Consider the following 20,813-nt stretch of genomic DNA (forward strand, 5'->3'; position numbering starts at 1 on the left):
GATATTATTGCAATGTTAACACCAAGGCAAGCCTTAAAGCAATTAGAAATCAACGTTTTAGAACAGTTATCCATTTAAGATAATTTTCAGTCCAATTCTGTTATTTTAAAATTGTATTAGCTCTTAAAAGACAGTCAAAAACAGGACCCACACAGCCACAGTATTTAACACAATTTATCCTGTTTCAGGTGAATCTTCTTTTCTTGGGGTCTGTTATACCAGAGAAGCATAGTAGTTAGGAGTGTCTGGAATCACACTATTCAAACCCCAGACTCAGCACTTATTAGCTGAATAACTTTGGGCAAGCTATTTAACTTCTCTAAGTCTCATTTTCCTTGTCAGGAATATGAGGATACTAATATGGTTTGTTCTCAAATAGCACACTTTTTGTAATGTGAATTAGCCGATATACGATTAGCATATGAGGGAACGATAGCATGTACTTCAGTCACATCGGTTCATAAGCAATTTTTTCCAGCATGTTAATGTTTTGTACCACTAAGAAGCAGCAGATGAATGCAAAGTTTAGCAAAAGAGGCGAATATAATAATAAACCATGGGGAAAGAACAGTAGTGTTCTAGTAGTATCCAAGTCCTCAGCTCAAAGTTGCCATAGCCTCTCTCATAAAAGGTCTTTATACTTGCTTCCTTCAAGGTACATTTATCTTATATTTTTTCAAGTTAAAATTTTGTATTTATTTTGTTATTGCTTTCTTCATTAGGAATTTAACATCTTTTAAAATTGTTCTGATATTTATTATTGATTGTTACTGTTTTAGCTAGCGCTCTAAAAACAATGTTCATATAAATTTTGGATAGTCAACTTCAACACTCTTCCTCCATAATCCTTATTACTTTTAGTAAGTGATTCTGCAGAATGTGAGTTTTTTTAGGAATGCATACAGCTGTGGTAAGGATTACAAGAGATAATTTGTGTGTGAAATTTACTGGAGTGAGTGACACCTAGTAAATATACCAAAAAGAATGGCTATCCCACACTCTTCATGTGTGTGTGTGCATAAGTGTGTGTACTTATATAATTTTTTTGAAAGAGACTACAAAGATCTAAGCACTGTCTTACATACTGGAGATACACAGATAGGTAATGAATCATAATGTGCATATTGCTTCTTATAACAATTTTGCAAATTTAATATATTTTAAAATTGATCATTGATTTCTGTTTCTAGCAGTATAGCAATTTAAAATTTTGAACAACTTTCCCATTTAAAAAACCCCAAATACAAGATTATAATTTTAAATATTTATTTTTAAGTGCATTAAATGTGCTGATAAGCCAGCAGGAAGGTAAAGATTCTCATATGCCAAAAAATAAGAGAAGACAGAAATGTGAAGAGGTAAACAGGACTCAGAAGGTGAATTCTGCCTAGTATTTGCTAAACTCAAGTAACCTGGAGTTTTGTTTTTCACATGGGGATAACAAAGAGTGTACCCTAAGAACAGGAATTTGGTAAGAGATTTACACAAAAATCTTGAAGCCCACAGGGGTAAGCTTTTGGTGTAAGAATAAACTAAAATCAACTGGGTATCTTTCAGAGCACAAGGAAAATTAACTTTTTGAAACCTTGGCTCTGGGAGATTTCTTCTACCTGGATTTATATCCCATACACATATTATACTAGTGGTCAGAAAATCCTTAAGCCAATAACTTAGTTATTAATATGGTATGGATTGAGAGAGCTCTCAGCCACTTGGCAGAAGCAAATGCAAATCCTCTTTGATGGAATCTGCCTTCTCTCCAGGCAGGCCTGATACCAACAGATAAGAATGCCTACAGATAAGTTCCCAAAAATATGAGCTCTTAATCAAATACCCAAATATATATAAGAAAACATGGAACCATGACTCAGAATCAGCAGCAATAAAAGACAGAAGAACCAGACCCATAAAGACTTCGGCTGTTAGAATTATCAGCTCTACTATAGAAAATATCTATATTGCACATACCTAAAAACTAAAAAAAGAATAAAAACATGTACAGGAGAGAAACACTATAATAATGAGATAAATAATAAAAAATAGCTTTCATAAATAAAAATGTGATTAAAATAAATTTAAGTACAGGGAGATAAATAAAAAATGTGGAAGAGCAATAAAAAGACAAAACAGAGAGAGAGGGTATAATATATGTCTAATTGTATTTCAGGAAGAGATTAGAGAAAAAAATGGTGGAAAGACATTATTTGAAGAAATAAAAATTGAATTCTCAGAATCAACTAAAAAAATCCTTAAAGCCAAAAAGCCCCAAATTCCAAGCGGGATAAATAAAAACAAGTCAGCATCTGTACACATCATAGTAAATCTGAAGACAAAGAGAAGGTCTTAAAAATGGCCAGAAGGGAAAAAAAACACTACAAAGAAAACTAGAATGATGAATGATTTCTCAATAGCATCAGTTGAAATCACAAGACAGTAGAATATTTTCAAACTGCTAAAAGGAAGCAATTGTCAACCTAGAGTTGTATATTCAGCACTTATATCTTTCAAAAAAAAAAATGAAGTTAGCTAAAGTTTTTTTTAGAAAATAAGAATGGCCAGAGTTTGTATCAACACATCTCCACAGAGAATTCCCTTCAGGTAGAAGGAAAGTGAGTTCAGGTGAAAAGTCTAAGATGCAAAAAGGAATGAAGAACAAAGGAAGTGGACAAGATACACAAATGTTCACAGAGTAAACAAATAATAAAAATATGTTATAAAGTTAAACATAAAACAAAACAGAACCATAATACATAACAGCAATAGCATATAAATTAGGAGGTAAGTTGTTTGGAGACAAAGTGTGCTAAAGTCACTAACATGTAGGTTTTTGTAGAATCAGAATGTAGCTGCAATAAGGCAGGACCTTGTTTTATTGAGATAACCCAAGACTTGTACAATTTTTTTAATGAGTGAAAAAAAAGAACTTTCTCATTTTCAAATCTTAGATTCTTACGTGAGGCATGAATATTATAATTTCTAACACAGCTATTACAAAATTAGAGTTTAAAATGTCAAACTAATAAAGTGGGGACAATGAATAAAACATTCAAAAGAAGGCAAAAAAGGGGAGGAAGATAAACAGAAGATGAAGGTACTTAGAAAACACAAAATAAGGTGATAGAAGTAAATCCAAATGTACCAGTATTTTACAACAAATATTTATGGCCTCCAAAATAGAAGAGATAAATAAGTTGTTATATATTTATACAATAGAGAACTACAAAGAATTAAAATAGAATAAACTAGATTTATAAACATTGCATGAACTTCAAGATCACACTTTTCTCTGAAAAAGCAATTTGCAGAAGACATATACAGTGATTCCATATACATGCAGTTAAAAACAAAATAATATATTTTTATAAGGATATAAAGTTAAGTGGTAAAATTACAGAGAAGAGTAAGTGAATTTGAATAATTAACTTAAAAGTTATTTCTTCTGATAGAACAGATTAAATGGATGAGATTGGGATAGGTAACACTGGGTGTCAAAATTCGTATTTTGATATGTGTTAAACATGATGGTAGGTGCATGCGTGTTTGTGGTATTGTCATTTATAGTTTAGACCTGTCAGATAATCCCTCTTGTATCTTGTTACTAAAAACAATTAAAAACCAAATCTGTAAAAAATGTTTGTGGGACATCTAAACAGAGTTGATGCACTCTAGGTTTCAGAGGCCATGTTTTTTTGTGTTTTTTTAAGACATTATTTCAGGGCACATAAGGACAATTTTACACTTAACAGGCAGTCAATTTTCAAATTTCATCATCTAATTAATTCACTAATGTAAATTTTTTATTCCACAATTCCACAGTTTACAATTTGTTAATGCAAATAATTCTGTGGAAGGTGACAATGGAAATAAGTATATAGCAAGCATAAAGGTTTAAGAGCAGAGCTTTGACTGACTTTGATATGAGGAAGAGAGGAAAGCACGGAATACCTGCAAATGAGCAGGGAGATAGTCAGACAAAGTAAAGAACAAACTGGAGAGGCTGGAGAAGCAAAGAGCCTTTATGATCGTCCCAGATTTGCCTATTGCCAGCTCTGAGGCCATTAATAAAATCATTTAGGCCTAATATGGGGATATGGTATAGGGAAACATTAAGTCTCTTTGGGTTTCAGTTTCCTCATTTATTAAATTAAAGAATAGGTCATGAAGACATGTAAGGTCTCTTCCGTTTCTCACATTCTATGCTTCTGTGATTCCATGAACATAAAGTGTCTTAATTGCCTTGGTTTGCACCAGAGAATAAAAACTGCTAAACTACCTGTGCTCATTAAGTTCCATTCAAATTATGAACATCTGCATCAGAAACTCGACCCACACATAATCACCGGTGCTGTCCACTGGTGATTAATTAGGGAGCATTCTTCCTCTCCTGTAAATATTTAACTGGAATCCTCCAAGTTGCCTATGCCAAGTTTATCTGTGAGAGGAGAAACCTGGAGTGAAGCACTGAAGAGGAAAGACTTATTTATGGGTGGCTAAAAATGTCAATTTGCAGCATTTTACTCAACCGTGGAGCTATCATTGTCCAAGGGAGATATGCTTTGGTTCCTTGCTACCTTATATTTAATTTCCCTTGGATATATCATTAAAATTGATATGCTCTACTATAAGTGTGCTTGAAAATTACATGGTGAAACTATTCTGTGTGTTATACAATTTTGGGGTGTGAGCTATACCATGACAATGAATAGCTAAAGAAAATCTGAGTGATAGAAATCAGATCACAGCAATCAATGCTACTGCTGATGACTATTAACAATAAGTAAATTGAGTTGAACTCAAATATTTCTCTATCAATTACTGAAATTTTCCTATCTTTATAGAAAAGCTGTATTTTTAAACACAACTGATAAAGGTCGTGGTGTTCTAGCACTACATTTATAAATTATAGCATTTATTTTAAAAAACTGTTTCTAAACCACTGAAAATAATGAATGCTGGATAATTTAGCTTTATTAATAATAAAGAAAGCAGCCAATATTATGTGTTGAAATGAGACCAATTTAATCAGTGAGAAAAAAATTCCTGAGCCAGAAATTCAGCTTGAATAAAAACTGACATTAGTTTTTATTCCAGAGGGTCCACATTTAAAACTTCCTCTCTTCTAAACTTGGTCCTAAGTTTTCACATTTTGTCACAGGTTAAAAAAAAATAAGCACTTATCTCATTCAGCTTTCCCATGGGCACTGGTCCAGATTTTAGAATTATCAATGCCTTTTGGCTTATCCTCTGTCAGTGATCTACAAAAATAGGCCTGAACTAAGATAATCAAGATCATGCACACAGAAGGGAATCATAGAGGACAGGACTGCTTATTTGATTTCACTCTAGTTTATCCTAATATCAGTTCTAATATGCACGTAATATCCTTAAGGGAAAACCACATTTTTGTGTCCCAAAGTGTATCTATCTTTTACAAAAATGTGTTTTTATTTGAGTAGTATTGTTACAGTAGGCAGTTAGATATTAACAAAGGAGAAGGGAGCCAAACATCTGCTTAAGATGGGTTAACTAGGAAAGGGCCGTTTCACAGTGCCCAGAAAGGACGATTTTCAGCCACCCCAGGGAGCATTACATGGGGTGGGGAGACTGAGAAAAAGCGAAGGGAAATTCCTTTCACTGAGTGCATGTGCGGTAGAAGCCAGAAGGCGACCGTAAAGGAGAGAAAAATGTAGGGAAGAGATTGGGCAAGGGGGGGCACCAGCACAGGCCCCGGAAAAGACAGGAAAGAGAATGGGTGGTTGGAGGGGAGGCCTGCTCTTTCCCAAGACAGAGTGTGGCAGTCTTTTCAAGGGCATCGGTGCCCTGCGCTCCTTCCTTCTCTTGGGCACATACTTTCTGCCTTCTTTTCTCTAAATTCTAAGGGTCCCCAGGGGACTTGCAACCAGGGGAGCAGTGAGCAGCCGAATCTCCTTTTGCCTCTGTCCACACAGCTGCTACTATAACCTTTGCGCTCTCTGCCCCTCTGAGAGTGTGCTCCCTCTTTTCACGCTAATAAATCTTGCCATTAGTAAAGCCTCCTATGTGGATGTGCCTGAAATTCCTTTCTCTCAATATCACAGAAGAACCTCCTGTAACAGTATCTCTGGATGGTCAATATTCTGTAGACCATCTCTAAAATTTAATATTAGAATCACATTTTTTAGCCTTTTCTCAGGATTAGCTATTATGTTGTGAATTAAACTAAAGACTACACAGGGAAGAAATGAAAGTAACTTACTGCGGTAAGCCAAATAATGCACCCCTCCTCCTATTAAGTCTGTGTCCTAAATCTCCGAACCTGTGAAGTGTTACCTTACATGAAAGGGACTTGTAGATATAATTAAGGATTTTGAGATGAAGCGATTATCTTGAATTTCCTGAATGGGTCCAATGCAACCACAGGGTCCTTATAAGAAGGAGGTTGAAGGGTCAGAGTGAAGAGAAAGATATGATGGTGAAAGCAGGGGTAAGAATGATGCCTTTGCTGGAAGAGGACCATGAGCCAAGGAAAGTGAGCAGCCTTTAGAAAGATTCAAGTAAGTAGATTCTCCCCTAGAGACTCCAGAAGGAACGCAGCCCTGCTCATACCTTGGTTTTAGCCCCATTGGACTCATTTTTAAACTTTTGATATCCAGTTGGGGGTAATTTGTTATAGGAGCAATAATAAACTAGTACGCTTATTGGTGGGCCTTCCTGAGAAATGTTATTCTTTATAATGTAAGTTGTGCCTAACCCCTCTTAAAATAAATGCAGCATTCAAAAATTAAGAAACACCAATCACAAAGAACTTATGCACCCCTATGTTCATAGCAGTGCAATTTACAATAGCTAAGATCTGGAAACAGCCCAAGTGCCCATCAGTAGATGAGTGGATAAAAAAGCTGTGGCACCTTTACACCATGGAATACTATGCGGCTGTAAAACAGAAGGATCTTTTATCCTTTGGCACAGCATGGAGGGAGCTAGAAAGTATTATGCTAAGTGAAATAAACCAGTCAGAGAAAGACAAGTACCACATGATCTCACTTACATGTGGAATATAATAAACAAAATAAACTGATGTACAAAGTGGATCCAGAGACATGGAAGCATGGAACAGACTGAGGGATCTCAGAGGAAAGGCAGGGAGGGGTGTGTGGGTGGGGAGAGATTAATAAAAAAAAAAATTAAAAAAAAGAAACACTAAAGAAAAATTAACCCCAAACCACATCCAACCTCATTTGTAATTCAATTAACCTAACAATTAGACTTTGTTGTTAAACTCAGATTGCAAGTGTGGGCGAGGGTAGGAGAAACAGCAGCTCCTATGCACTGCTAGTGAGAGTATAAATCTCTACAACCATAATAAAGGGCAATCTGGCAATGGAGATCAAAAGGAGCATAAACACTTATATTTTCTATTCCAGCAATTCCAGTCTTAGAAATAGGCCAAAGAAATAACTAAGGACATATGCAAGTATTTAACCATAAGGAAGTTCGTCTCGATGTGAATATAATAGGAAAATATTGGAAACATTCTGAATGTCCAATAATAGAGGATTGGCTAATTATACAACAGTAAATTATAATATTTTGCTAAATTAATAAAATTAATTAGCATTAGAAGTACTTATGAAAATGGCATTATGAAAGAGTACTTATGTTTTGTAAAGATGCTCAAGGTAAGCTATATTTTAAAAATAAAGCTGTGTACAACACAATGTCTACAATATAATACCATTTTGCATTATATATGTATATACACATACACACAGAAACACACAATTGAGGAGACTGTTCACCAGCAAGGTATACTAATGGCTGACATATATCGCAACTGAATTGCGGGATCTATCCTAGCATTCTGCATGTATTGACTCATTTGATCCTCATACCAAACCTATAGATTAGGAACTATTATGAGTCTCTACTTTATAGCAGAGTAAATTAAGGCCCAGAAAGCTTAGTTAACTGAAAGTGATGTAGATAATCAGTGGGAGCTCTGGAATTCTACCTGGGTAATCAGTGTGTAGCATCAAAACACTGGGCAATTACTGCCTCCCCTAGTGGGGGTTTGCCTTGAATCCTGAGATTAGTGACATTTAAAAAATATATTTTTGCTGGTCTGTATTTTCTAATTTTGATACAGCAGCAATAAAAGTAATAGCTAAGATTTAGAAATAATGTTATACATTATTATATATTTAATTGTTCTGGGCATTATGCATTTATGCATGATCTTAATTCTAATTAACATCTTATGAGGTAATATTTTTATTCATCCACTTTGCATATTAAGTAACTGAGTCTCTAAGAGGTTCAGAAACATTTTCACAGTCACACAACTACTCAGTGTCAGATTCAAAATCAAATTTACCTGAATCCAGGGTCACTGTTCTTAACTATGTAATGCTGTCTGAATAAATATACCACTGTAGAAAAATTCAATAAAAGAAAAGAAACCCTCCCTTTCTGGCCTTAGATTCAGAGAGCTCGAATATAGCATTTAATGTAGTCTATACACCGTAGACTTGGTTACATTGAGTATACTTCATTAAAGAGTTCAATTCAGACACAGGTTAAGCTCTCAATAGATTAGATATAAATCTTAATATAACTAATGCATTTCCAATGTAGAATCCAAGTAGTGAGATTTGAATGTAACTAAATAATAATAAAGAAGTAAAGTTGTCTACACATTCATAGGGATCAATATCTAAACAGTAATTTTTCACTCTTTCCCATAAACATTTCCTTGAGGATTCTTTTGTAGTGAAAGTAAGTTTTCAACCAAAATAATTACTTCCTAATGTAGGCTACTCTATTAATTGATTCTTCATGTAAGCTAGACCCTTTCCTTTTCCTAAATGCCTTAGAATTAGGTGAGTGGCTAAAGCAACTCATACTGAACTGACTTGTGCCAAACACCTGCTCTTCTCTATGCAATTATTTATGGGGTTCTATATTATAATTGGGGATTGTCTGAGAACTTACATAGTTAAAAAAAATAGCTGAGGATTTCCAGATGATAAACTCCTTAAAACACTGATCCTCTAAGGAATTATTTTTCTTAGGTTTAATGAGAATAAGACCTGTTAGACTACAAACTTAGTGGCTTAAAACAATGGCAAATTATTTGCTCAGAATTTTGTAGGTCAGCAGTCCAAGCATATCACGACTGGATAGTCTGCTTGGGGTATCATAAGGCTGAAATCAAGGTATTTTTCTGGGGAAAACTCTGTTTACAAGGTAATTCAGATTGTTGGCAGAATTCAGTTCCTTGTGGTACCTCTACTTCCTTCTTGTCGATTAGCTGGAGGCCACTCTGAACAACTAGAGGTCATTATCATTTCTTGCCAAATAGACCCCTCCACTTGCAAAGCCATCCACAGAACATCTCTCTATGGTTTCTTTACACAGTTTCATTGCTGAAGTGACTTCCTCTTCTGCCAACTGGAGGCAACTCTCTGCTTATAAGGCAACTCTCTCCTTATGATACTCGGATTAGTAAGGCCCCCTCAGGATGATCTCTTTTGCTATATAATGTAAAATAATCTCACTAATTATATCTCATTATAGTCACAGGTTCTTTCTACACTGAAGGGAAGGGGATCTCACAAGGGTCATTGGAGGTCATCTTAGAATTCTTCCTGCTGAACCTACTGAGCACTATGTCACTGAGTCACTTGAAAAGATGACTAAATATTTATCTACTATATATAAGGAGCATCTACAAAGTACCAGGCACAGTGCTAAACATTTTCTGTAATAAGACTAACCACACAATCTACTTACTCTCCTTGGCTCACTGTACGGCCCATCATATAGGCAAGTTCTTTGGGGTATGACAATATATTTTGTTCTAATTAATACAGTATGCCTAGAGAGCTCTTGATTCATGTTAACATTTCTTTCATTCCTTAAAAGAGGTAATATATTAAAATACTCAATATGACTCTTGGAAATTAGAGGCAATTGGAAGACCTAGCTAGACTATCCTTACAATTTCCAGATCATTATAGGTCTGTAAAACTAACCCAGGTCACGGTGGATATGACAAAGAAAGTAATAAAAAAACAGGAGGGGCTAGCCCATTAAATTTAAGATGTTTAAATCTCATCTTTCAAACATTGATGTAAAATGAATTGTCAACATTAAAAAGGGAAGAAAACTGTAAATGAAGTGAGTGGTATAGATTTATTTTTTAATCTTGACCCCCTCACCCTACCCCAAAGCCATATTCACAGTTAGATTCTAGTTAAATAGTGCTAAGTTTCTGATTCGGTTTTATTTACTATAAAATGATTAACACAACTCTAACTACATGTACAGAATCTACTTGATCATTTTTCATGTTGTTTTTGTATAGAAAGCCCAAGTATTGGCAGCTAACTCTGCTATGAGTATCACCACATTCATTCAAATGGAAAGAGAGTCTAGAATAAAAGATGTGGCTTTTTATTTTTAAAAAAAATCAGTGCACTTGATTTTTATTTTATAGAAAATGAAAAGTTTTAGAATTAACACAGATGGTTACATTGCAAAGAAGGAGAGTTTGGGAATGTGTGTGTATACTTGCTGGATAATTGCAACATAAAGCCCTGGGGTAACTTGGGGGACAGTACGATCATGCATCCATCTTCCAGAATCAGTGATAATGGATTTAGACAGGTAGAAACAGGCCTTGCCCAGAACTGACACCAGTACTAGCAGCACTAAGAATGGGCTATATTTTTGGTAGTCTACATAACAGTACAATTTCCTGATGGCCAAAACCATCACCAGTATAATTTCCCGATGGCCGTTAAAGAGGAATTGTTACATTATTTTTCTATACTGAAAGAATAATACAGGAATACACAGTCTGCATAATCACTCTGCCATCCTAAACAAACGTAAATTCAGAAAGAGAGACGTAGTATATAACTTTGCAGAGCCAAACAGAAGCGTTTAACCATTCTCTGCTGAAATCAAGCTTATATTTACATTAATAATTTTCTATGCACAGACCACAAAATACAACATAATATGCATATCGTCATTCCTGTTTGTGGAAGCTGTTCACTCATCATTGGTCAAAAATGAATCGCACAGGCCAAAACACGTACAAGAATTCTAAGTTGTTAAACATGGCAAGTATTTGATTGAACTATCCAAGTCTCGGTTTTGTTGCAATGAAAGCAACACAGATGGAGTTCTTTGGATAAGTAACAATAAAGTAACTGGTTTTCTCTTGTGACTACATTAATTGTACACAAATGAAATAGAAAACCGAGTTATAAGGCACGTAACAAAAATTTCCATTCAGCCATTTCAAAGTGATTTAAAAAAAAAATATATGTCTTCATTGATTTCAGAGAGAGGAAGAGAGGGGGAGAGAGAGATAGAAACATCAATGGTGAGATAATCATTGATTGCCGCCTCCAGCATGCCCCCCGCTGGGGACCGAGCCCACAACCCGGGCATGTGCCCTGATTGGGAATCAAACTGCAACCTCCTGGACCACAGGTCCATGCTCAACAGCTGAGCCATGCCAGCCGGATGAGTGATATTTTGATGAGCAAAGAGAGAAAGTAGAATAGGGCCTGAAAATAAAGGACTAGTTACTAACTGATCCAAAACAAAAAGAACTATGGATCTTCACAGTCCAGCAATAAAACACACCTGGAGAACAAAGGAGCAGTAAACATCAGAAACGGTTCCCTGATGATCACTGAGGGTCTCAACACAGAAAATTACATTTTAAGAGATAGTAAGTGGTTGCTTGGCAAGGTCTCCCCATAAACACTTCTTGCAAAATCACTAGATATAGCTTTTCATTTTCAATCAGGGTTCTAAGAAAGAGCATAGTTTGGTCAGTATAAAGCACCTCTCTCTATGGTCTCAATCATTGTTAACACCTGATACTTCTTCAAACACTTTTATTCCAGAGCATCATATATTTCTGTAAGTTACTTAACTCAGTTCCTCCCAATTTCAGAGAGCTATGGAGTCTGTTTTTTAAAAAGAGCAAAAATAATTATCAGAATATCAATGGCCAACTCTATATATTTAGGGTAATATGACTTATTATGGGTGCCTGCTGTTTTAAGTACAGTAATCAAGATAAGTCAGCCTATAGGCAGTACAAATGTATGTGGTGTATTTATTTTTTAAATTCATTAAACAGGTATTTGTTGAGTTCCAATTACATATATTATGTGCAATGTTCTGTGTTAAGAATGGATAGTTAGGATAGGACTTCACAGTCTAAAAAGGGAACATAGGGTTTTATCTATACCACGTCTATTCTTCCCTTTACCACAGGTACAAATAATCCGATTTTGTTCAGATATCAAAACATTCAGGGAAGATGATCAGTTTAGGGATAAATTCTGAATATTCTAAACCAATTGGGAAGTCAGTTTACCTTATTGCATTTGATCAGGTAATTGGTTCAGGATGACATGTGACCCAATTCTGCCTAAGGATAAATATGAAGTAAACTCTGATATGAGGCTTATAAGGAATTTTTTTTTTTTTTTTTTTTAACCAGGGAAGAATGATCCCCTTTTCTTTTGTTGTATGGTGTCTTATGGATGTGATATCAACTGTAGCAGTCTTCTTGTAACCATGATGTGAACTGAACTACGAACAAGTCAACACATTGAGGATGACAGAGCATTACTGAAAGCTAAATAAGCCAGTCAGAGAAAGACAAATACCATATGATTTCACTTATATGTGGAATCTCATGAACAAAACAAACAAACAAACAAAAGAGAAATAGCCTCATAGATATAGAGGGCAGACTGACAGATGTCAAAGGGGAGGGAGCTTGGGGGGCTGGGTGAAAAGGGTGCAGGGATTAAGCAAAAAAAAGAAAACCGCATGGTGATTGACAGAGGGAAAGGGGGTGGAGGGAGAGCAAAGGAAGGGACGAATGGTGGCCGGAGATGGCTTTGGGTGGTGAGCACATGGTGCGGTACAGATGATGTGTTACAGATTTGTACACTCACAACCTGTGTGGTTTTATTAACCAATCTAACCCCAATAAGTTCAATGAAAAAGATAAATAGGTACTAGGCATGTAATGTACAACACAAGGACTGCTACTGTGTCATATAGGAAAGTTGTTGAAAGAGTAAATCCTAAGAGATCTCATCCCAAGAAGAATTTTTTTTTCTTTATTTTTATTGTGTCTAGATGAGATAAGGGGTGTTAGCTACACCTATTGTGGAAATCATTTCTCAATATATATAAATCAAACCATCATGCTATATGCCTTAAACTTATATTGTGATGTTTGTCAATTATTTCTTTAAAAAAACAAGGGGGAAAAAGACAAGGAAATAGTGTGTGCTACTTCTAAACCTAGCACCTAAAAATGCTTTGACATGGTGCTCTGCTTATCTCTCTCTTTTTATAAAATCTGGGGGGAATCCATGTGAAAACTCCAAATGTGGGGGGAGAATGGAGCCGTAGATGGAGGCCTGTCAAGTACCATCAATGTGTTGGTATATTCCAATTCCCTGTCACCAACCCAGATCTTTTGCCTGCTCTTCAGGCTTCTATATCCAATTGCTTGCTGGATAAGTGAAAGTTGATTTAGCTGGCATTTTATTATTGCCAAGTTCTGGACTTGGCTATAGGAATTTATTTTCTAACCCATTTAACTTGATGAAATGGGTTGACGTGAATTTCATTAGCATACTGTTTGTTGCTTAATTAGTGCTTTTGGGAAAACTGAGAAAGTCTTGGTTTTATATAATATGTATTAAAAATAAGTATAAACTAAATCTACTATGTAAATTACTCAGTAATTGCTTTCTTACCACTAATGGTCTAATGGTAAAATAAGGAGCCAACTTAGTGTTTTAAGTATGAATCAGGAACTACAAAAGAGAGATTAAGGGTGAACACCTACTCTTTCCTTCAAAACTCCTTCAAGTATATAGGATTTTTTTTTTTTTAGCTTACTGCACATACCTATTAATTAATAATATAATTGACAGAATTTGTGGGTCACGCCAACACCTAATGCAAACATTTTGAGCTATTAGATATAAAGATGCCATTTAGGGATATTGTTTTTTCTCTAGTTTACTTTTAAGTTGAATATGTTCCTAATTATTGATTAAAAAAACACACACAAACATTTGATGAATTCAAGTTGCATTTTTTTTAGAAGTAGATGTTGAATTGGAAAGAGATTTGAATTGGGCATGAGATGTCATGAAAAAAAAAATTTTAAGCTCAAGTCTTTAACTAGCTAGATGATTGTCACTGGATTAATCACTTAACTTATTGAAATATTTTACTGGGGGGAAAATGTATTCTAGCAGATGATATCTAAGGTTCTATTAACTCCTCAGTCCTGTACCTCTATGAATATATGTTAGCCTATTCATTTTGGAAGCCAGATTCAAATATTATTAGAATACAAAGGTGCTGTTTTTTTATTTTTTTTGGACCATATTTTTTGTTGGCTAGAGCAAAGCTGTCATCTGATTGAGAAACAATGAAAACTAAGCACTATAATGCTGTTTTCAAGGCCTTAGCCCAAATATTTAGCATAAACTATAACAGAGGAGACTGATATATTATAGGGAAACTGGATTAATATCTAAAGAAGTGATGGTATAATTGCATGTGGCTATTATAATGAAAAATTGTTAGAGAATATCAGAGCTGGTCCAAGTTTTTTTTGTTTTTGTTTCCCCCTCTTCTTTCTTTCTTTTCAGTAAGGTTTTAGGTGTGTTGCTAACTTTTTTCCTCCAAGTTTCAACATAAGAGGTCAGTGCATATATACAACATGTTCATTTTTGTAATTTTTCACTTTTTAAAAAATAAAATAAGAGAATTTGAGTGAAAATAATTTAAACTAGGAATAAATTTAAGGTGGAGCTCTGTTCCTGGCTTTTGTATGGATTTGTGATGAAACATTGTATCAGATCCTATTTTCATATGTACTTAATTGGAATAATAAGATTTAAATTATATTAAAAATTAATTTAAAAATGTATTCTGTTTTTAAAAATCCTTTTATTAAGGTAACATCATTAAACCTCTACTACATAAACTAGAAATAAAACAGAGAAAAACAACTGTCACCATATTATGCCTTAACTAGAAAACTGTGCTAATGTATTTTACAAATTAGTAGGTAAAATGTATACTTTCTTACAGCTATCCATCACTTTTTTCAGGTTGGTTGGGGTAGAGAACAGCTATTGTTAGTTCAGTGAGTTGCTCATTGTAGGGATTTTATCTACTGTATACTTTTTTGAGGATAACAGGGTGAAAGATGATTATAACAGATCAATATTAAATGACAGCAAAAAATATCTTTCCCTTACAAAAAAGTGAAGCAACAATTTATTATTTATTACACTGTAAAGGTAAAAGGGTGAATTAGTAGCAATATAATGATTCTAGAAGGCAAAGGATTGAGACTTTAAACCCTTTTATTGATTCTGTATCATGTGCGCTCCATTACACCAGGCGAAACTCCCTAAAGCCCAGCTCTTCACTCTTGCTTCGGGGAGTGAGTCAGCCCTCAAAGCGGCAGAGCGTTCGCCTCCTTTGTGCATTCATTTGGATGCCTTTATCAGTATTTAACTCTGACAGAATGGGAGCACACATTTAGGCTTTTTAATTTACTTGATGGCCAACCTCGCCTCTCTGCCTAGAAGTTGCATTTGGAACAAGTCATAGGCACAGATGTAAAGTGGACAGAAGTTGTTGTCAGCTCCCTCCAACTGCTTTGTCGCTGCCAGAGAGCGAGAGGGTTATTTCCAGCTGCCTGCGTGCTAATGTGTGGTTAGCCTGTGGGCTTGCTGGGGCAGGGACCATTCTGCTTTATCCTTAGTAGTTCAACAGTGTCTAGCATCTCAGTGTTCGTCACAGAAATGAACAGATGATCAACTAATTCATCATAAGTGTTATGTTCTCAATATATAATTTTTCATATTAGAAGAGAACATATAGGGAGAAACAAGAAGTGACTCGTTAACAAGAGAATTTCAGGCACAAGGTGAAATATACTTAAGAGAGGGCATGAGAGGGACATGTGTGACTTCAAATCACATGATGCAAAATTTCCACATTATTTTGCTTCATTTTGAACAGTCCCTGATTTGAGAAACTGCCCCAAAATTCTAGAAGAAGAAAAAAAGTTTAGGGTAGATTGTTTAGAAAATGAATGGGCAGACTTTATATCATCTCAATTTTATGGTTAGCATATTAAAGCTTGGAAAGGCCTCCTGTACCAGAGACACCACTGGCTTAATTCACTCTGTGGTTCTCCCAACTGGTCCAGCAGACATTGCTGTGTCAACTTGTCTTTCAAGCCCTTTACTCCTGACTCAGGTTGGTCTCCGACTTCTGCTCGAATTCCCCCTCCAATCAATTTTGACTTCATTAGTGAGATTCACTGCCTGGTACCTTATTGGGCCAATCTCCAAAATTTGCTCTAGCCTTGCCAACTCTGGTTTCGAATCAAACCAGACTGACTGCTCAAGCAGCCCTCTTCTGCCCCCTCCTGTCAGAAATCTGCATGTGCACAGCTTGGCCCAGGTAACGAACCCCTATTCACGCAGGCAATAATAACTTATTGACTGTTTGTCAAGAGCAAGTACTGCACTAGGCGCTTGTGATACATCAGTTAATAAAACAAAAAAAAAATTGCTGTTCTTATAGTTTGCAAATGAGATCTTCATCTCCAGCTGTCCCCACATTTTGAAGGAAACAATTTCTAAAGGAGCCATGTTATAAAATAGTTCTCTACCATTCAGTTTTTTATTTAGATTGGCTCCCTCTTGGAGCTCATTCAACTGGACTTAGTATTAGGAGCATGAAAGACTGCAATATTGCTGTTCATTTATGATATGTCTTATAGCATAGCGATGCTCCATTGTTAAAATTTTATCTTTATTGTTGAAAGTATTACAGGTGTCCCATTTACCCCCTCCAATGACGCCCTCCACCCCACTCCTGCCCCCTCCCCAGGCCTTCACCCAATTATTGTCTGTGTCCATTGCTAGGTACAAGATATATATTTTAAACTCAAAGGCATGTTTTAAATATAAGTAATTTTATTTCATCCTCAGTATATTTGCTTGACCCTTAAGTTTTTATTTGTTTTTAAAAGATGTGGTTCTTTAACAATCTCCCTCTATTTTCCTTTTCCATATTCTTATCAATTAAGCATTCAAAACCAGGCAGTTCATTAATAATTTAAATTCTTTTCTATTCTTTCCATCTTTCTCATTCTCTTCTGAAATCAGTGAGAGGAGAAATGGGCTTTGTTATTGATCTTTCTTTCTTTCATAGGGTGAGAATTATACTTAGAAGGACTTTCCTCGCAGCTTCTTTGGACACAGTGACATAACTGTATTGACTGTGAACTTGCCAGTATGACATTGATTTACAACTTTGTTTGCATGCACTTTTGCCTTTCAAATGACTCAGATTTCACACCACTTTAGCAGATGAAGAACTTACTAAGGTGGCAAGAGTATTACAACAATCAATGTGTTAGTATAAGTCCTTAATATTTTATTCGATTTTCAAGTTGTCTTTTTAGAAATTATATTTTTATATATTTTTATATTTTCATTCAAGTATTTAAGCCAAGATTATTACCTGGTCATGTTACTTTTTCATGTGCTTTCATTTTAATGAACACAGGTTAAAAACGGGAAGAGGAAAGTTTAAGAAGTAAACATTGAGTTTAATGGAGTTTGAGCTTTAATATGATAGCAGAACATCACCAGGTGTATTCACATAACTTCTCTTAGCACCATAGGAGCTGATTGAAAAATTGAAAGGAATAAGAGCTCATTCTGAGCTTGACAGGAGAGTCTATTCTGTGAAGGACCCACTGCTAGTCAATGTATCTGATGCCTCACTCTACTGACACACAGAGAAAAATGTTCTGCTTTTGATATCAGGCATTTAAAGTGAAAATGAACATCAAGCCAAACCTGCTCCCTGGCAATTTTTTATATCTTTACTTTGCTATGAGGTACTCAAGTCGTCGTCTTAGGAAGAGTAATGTCAACAAGAGTAATTTCTTTTTAAGCAGAAAAACATGATACTCAAAAATGATACCGACTTCCTTTATTTTCCTATTAATGAAAGTTCTTCAGCACCAATTAAAGCCAGTAAATGAAGCCTGTCGTACATACAAGAGGACAAAAGATAGATCCAATTTTATCCTTAGGTTATTGAAACTTGTAATTGTTCATTTTTCTTGCTGTGAAATTGAATCTACAAAGTTAGGAATGAAAGATAGGGAGAAGAGCATCCAAAGAACATCATGTTCAGTAAGATGAAGAATAGGTGACGGTGGGAGAAATTCTGCTCTCTCCAAAATGCCTGTTTCTCCAATAATAATATTCCAAATTTATGCTGGAGGGCAAGGTTAGTGCCCTAAGAAGAGTATATAGAAAGAGCACGTGTTGACTTTTAGATCCTACTGTTTATAACTAATATTGTATAGAAATTACTTTTAAACACACATTATTCCAAAACACCCACAGTTTTATAACGATGTTACATATTGAAATCTTCAAATAGCAGATATGACCACAAGTAGCCTTTGTGATTTAAAGCTATAGGAAAGGTATCATCCAGATTTAAAATTCATATTGGATTTAAACAGCAGCAACAGTACAAAAAGAAGACTTTGAAAATGACACTTAAATTATACCCATAAATAAAAATAACCTTGACAAAGACTCAAATTTGGCTGAATTTTAAGTGGAGGCTTATATCTATTACAAGGTAAAGGAGACTTCTACGTCTAAAAAAATGCATCTTATCCTATCTTAGTTAATCTTACCAATAAAGACGGTGGGCAGTCTGGACGCTTTGCAATGAGCGGTGCAAGAGGAGTTGCACTAGAGGACTTTCAAGGTTCCATTCAAACTTGAGAGCCTGAAGGAAGAGATATAATTACTTTACCCTTTTTTTTTTCTCCGTAATAAAATTATAGCAGAATACAGCAGGACTTAAGAGGCTTGAGAAAAGACCAGGGGAAATGTCATAAACATTTTAACACAATGTTAATAATATATTTTGATAGCTTTATTTGCTGGAGCATAACTAACGACAGAGCACACACAGATCACACAATTTAAGTGGTGCCATCTTGTTTCCTTTCCTGACATATGCTTTAGTGTCACCGGATAATAAATCAGAGCAGGCGACTGGTAGAATTCAACCATGCCTAGGAGGAGAGCCCTAGCATAGAAATATAACATCATAAACAGTGCTCTGGATGAGAAATGGCATTATTAAGCAATAGATATGTCTCCCCCTTTGGAGATGTAATTAATGCGCACCCAAAGCCTTAACTGAAATCACCAACTGATATACAGTATTAACCTGCAGACCTTGGAGCTTTGCTTATAGGTTTGAAAGTTGATTGTTGCCACCATAACTCACACATTCTCAAATTCTTTCCCTCATCTCCACTGTGAGCAACTCTCTTAAGGTTTCCCCAGCCTGGAGGAAAACCCAGACAGCGAGGGCAGCTCCTGATATCCTCAGGGACCTAATTCAGACCTCACCCGCACCCGGCAGGGGCTTCACCCTCAACAGTCAATACCTGGGCCCCATCGTAATCCCAGGAATCTGAACAGGTTGTAGAAATGAAAACCAGGTTCGCTTCAGAAAAATGGTCCTTCTGCTTGAGAGGCAAAGCTTCTGTTTTTAGTTGCTCAGTAAGCCTTTGAAGTCACACACACACACACACACACACATGTACACACACTCAGAGTTTAAGGCAAGTTTTGTACCATAGTAAAGAGAGCAGAAAAAAGTTGGTACATCATTCATTCACACACACACCAGAAGAAACACCTCAATGTGCTAGCCCAAGGGTGAGAAAATTTATGAATTCTTAAGGTGTGAGGAAGCTAAAGATGACTTTAATATATTTGTATAAGCTCTTATAGCTGTCTGAATGTATAACAGCCATAATGTATGTTGTCTTAAACTGCAGCTATGACCTTCTTTGACTTACTTGCTATCACTTATGGGCTGTGTTAATGCCCTAATAGTGAGCATATCCTATCAGCATATTGAGCAGAAGAGATGTCTTGGAATTGGAATTTATTTACATGCTTCTGTCTTTAGCTTTCTCTTTAGGTTTCCCCATTATTTCTGCTTGAACCCAATAATTACTTGTTGATCTTGAATTGCCTTCTGTGCTTCCAAACTTCCCGCATGACTCTGCCTGCTGTTACAGTTTCCCTCTACATCCTGCCTCATCACTAGGATACAGGCAATTCTTCTGGTGCACATCATATTATTATGAACCTGCCTGGACAGTTACGACCAGTGCTTTGCGGTAAACTCTGGGTCTGGGTCTCATTTGATTCCTAGCTATGAACCATACCTTCTGTTTTCATTTTGATTATAGAATCTTTTCTTATTGCTTTAATATAGCTGCATACTTCTAACAAGATAACACATGAAATAACATGCTTGAAGAAGGTGATCAACAGAGTAAGATTATTTTTAAGTCTTGGGAAGTTTTAAAGTCAGGTTAGAGTATAGAAGTTTAAGGACAAACTTCACAACAGAAGTTTATATTTCAAAACATTCAGACAAAATCAGTCTAGCTCATATTTCTAGGTAAATTTATATTATTTAAAAAAATACTCCAACATTGTGATATTTAATTCTGTCACTGAAATATACTCTTTGCTAGCAGAATTTAGGAACTATCTCATAATACTACTTTTATAAGATTTATAATCAATTTAGAATAAGGGAAAAGCAAGAAACACATAAATTATGAGGAGCTGGCAAGCAAAAGTCTACTGTTTATATAACACGTATTAGGT

At 35.5% G+C, this 20,813-nt stretch overlaps 1 protein-coding gene across 5 annotated transcripts in view; it reads right to left on the bottom strand.

The window, feature by feature from the left end:
• The window catches only part of PIK3C2G (phosphatidylinositol-4-phosphate 3-kinase catalytic subunit type 2 gamma), a gene marked incomplete at both ends in the record, with an annotated part of 233,519 nt that overhangs the window by 118,670 nt on the left and 94,036 nt on the right, over positions 1-20,813 (bottom strand). For all 5 annotated transcript variants that reach the window (XM_081128961.1, XM_081128959.1, XM_081128958.1 and 2 more), the window contains one exon: positions 18,803-18,897. In XM_081128961.1, the coding sequence (XP_080985087.1) occupies positions 18,803-18,897 (95 nt within the window). The remainder of the gene's footprint in view (positions 1-18,802; positions 18,898-20,813) is intronic.

This window comes from Miniopterus schreibersii (assembly GCF_964146895.1).
Source record: "Miniopterus schreibersii genome assembly, chromosome: 2".
Lineage (NCBI taxonomy): Eukaryota > Metazoa > Chordata > Mammalia > Chiroptera > Miniopteridae > Miniopterus > Miniopterus schreibersii.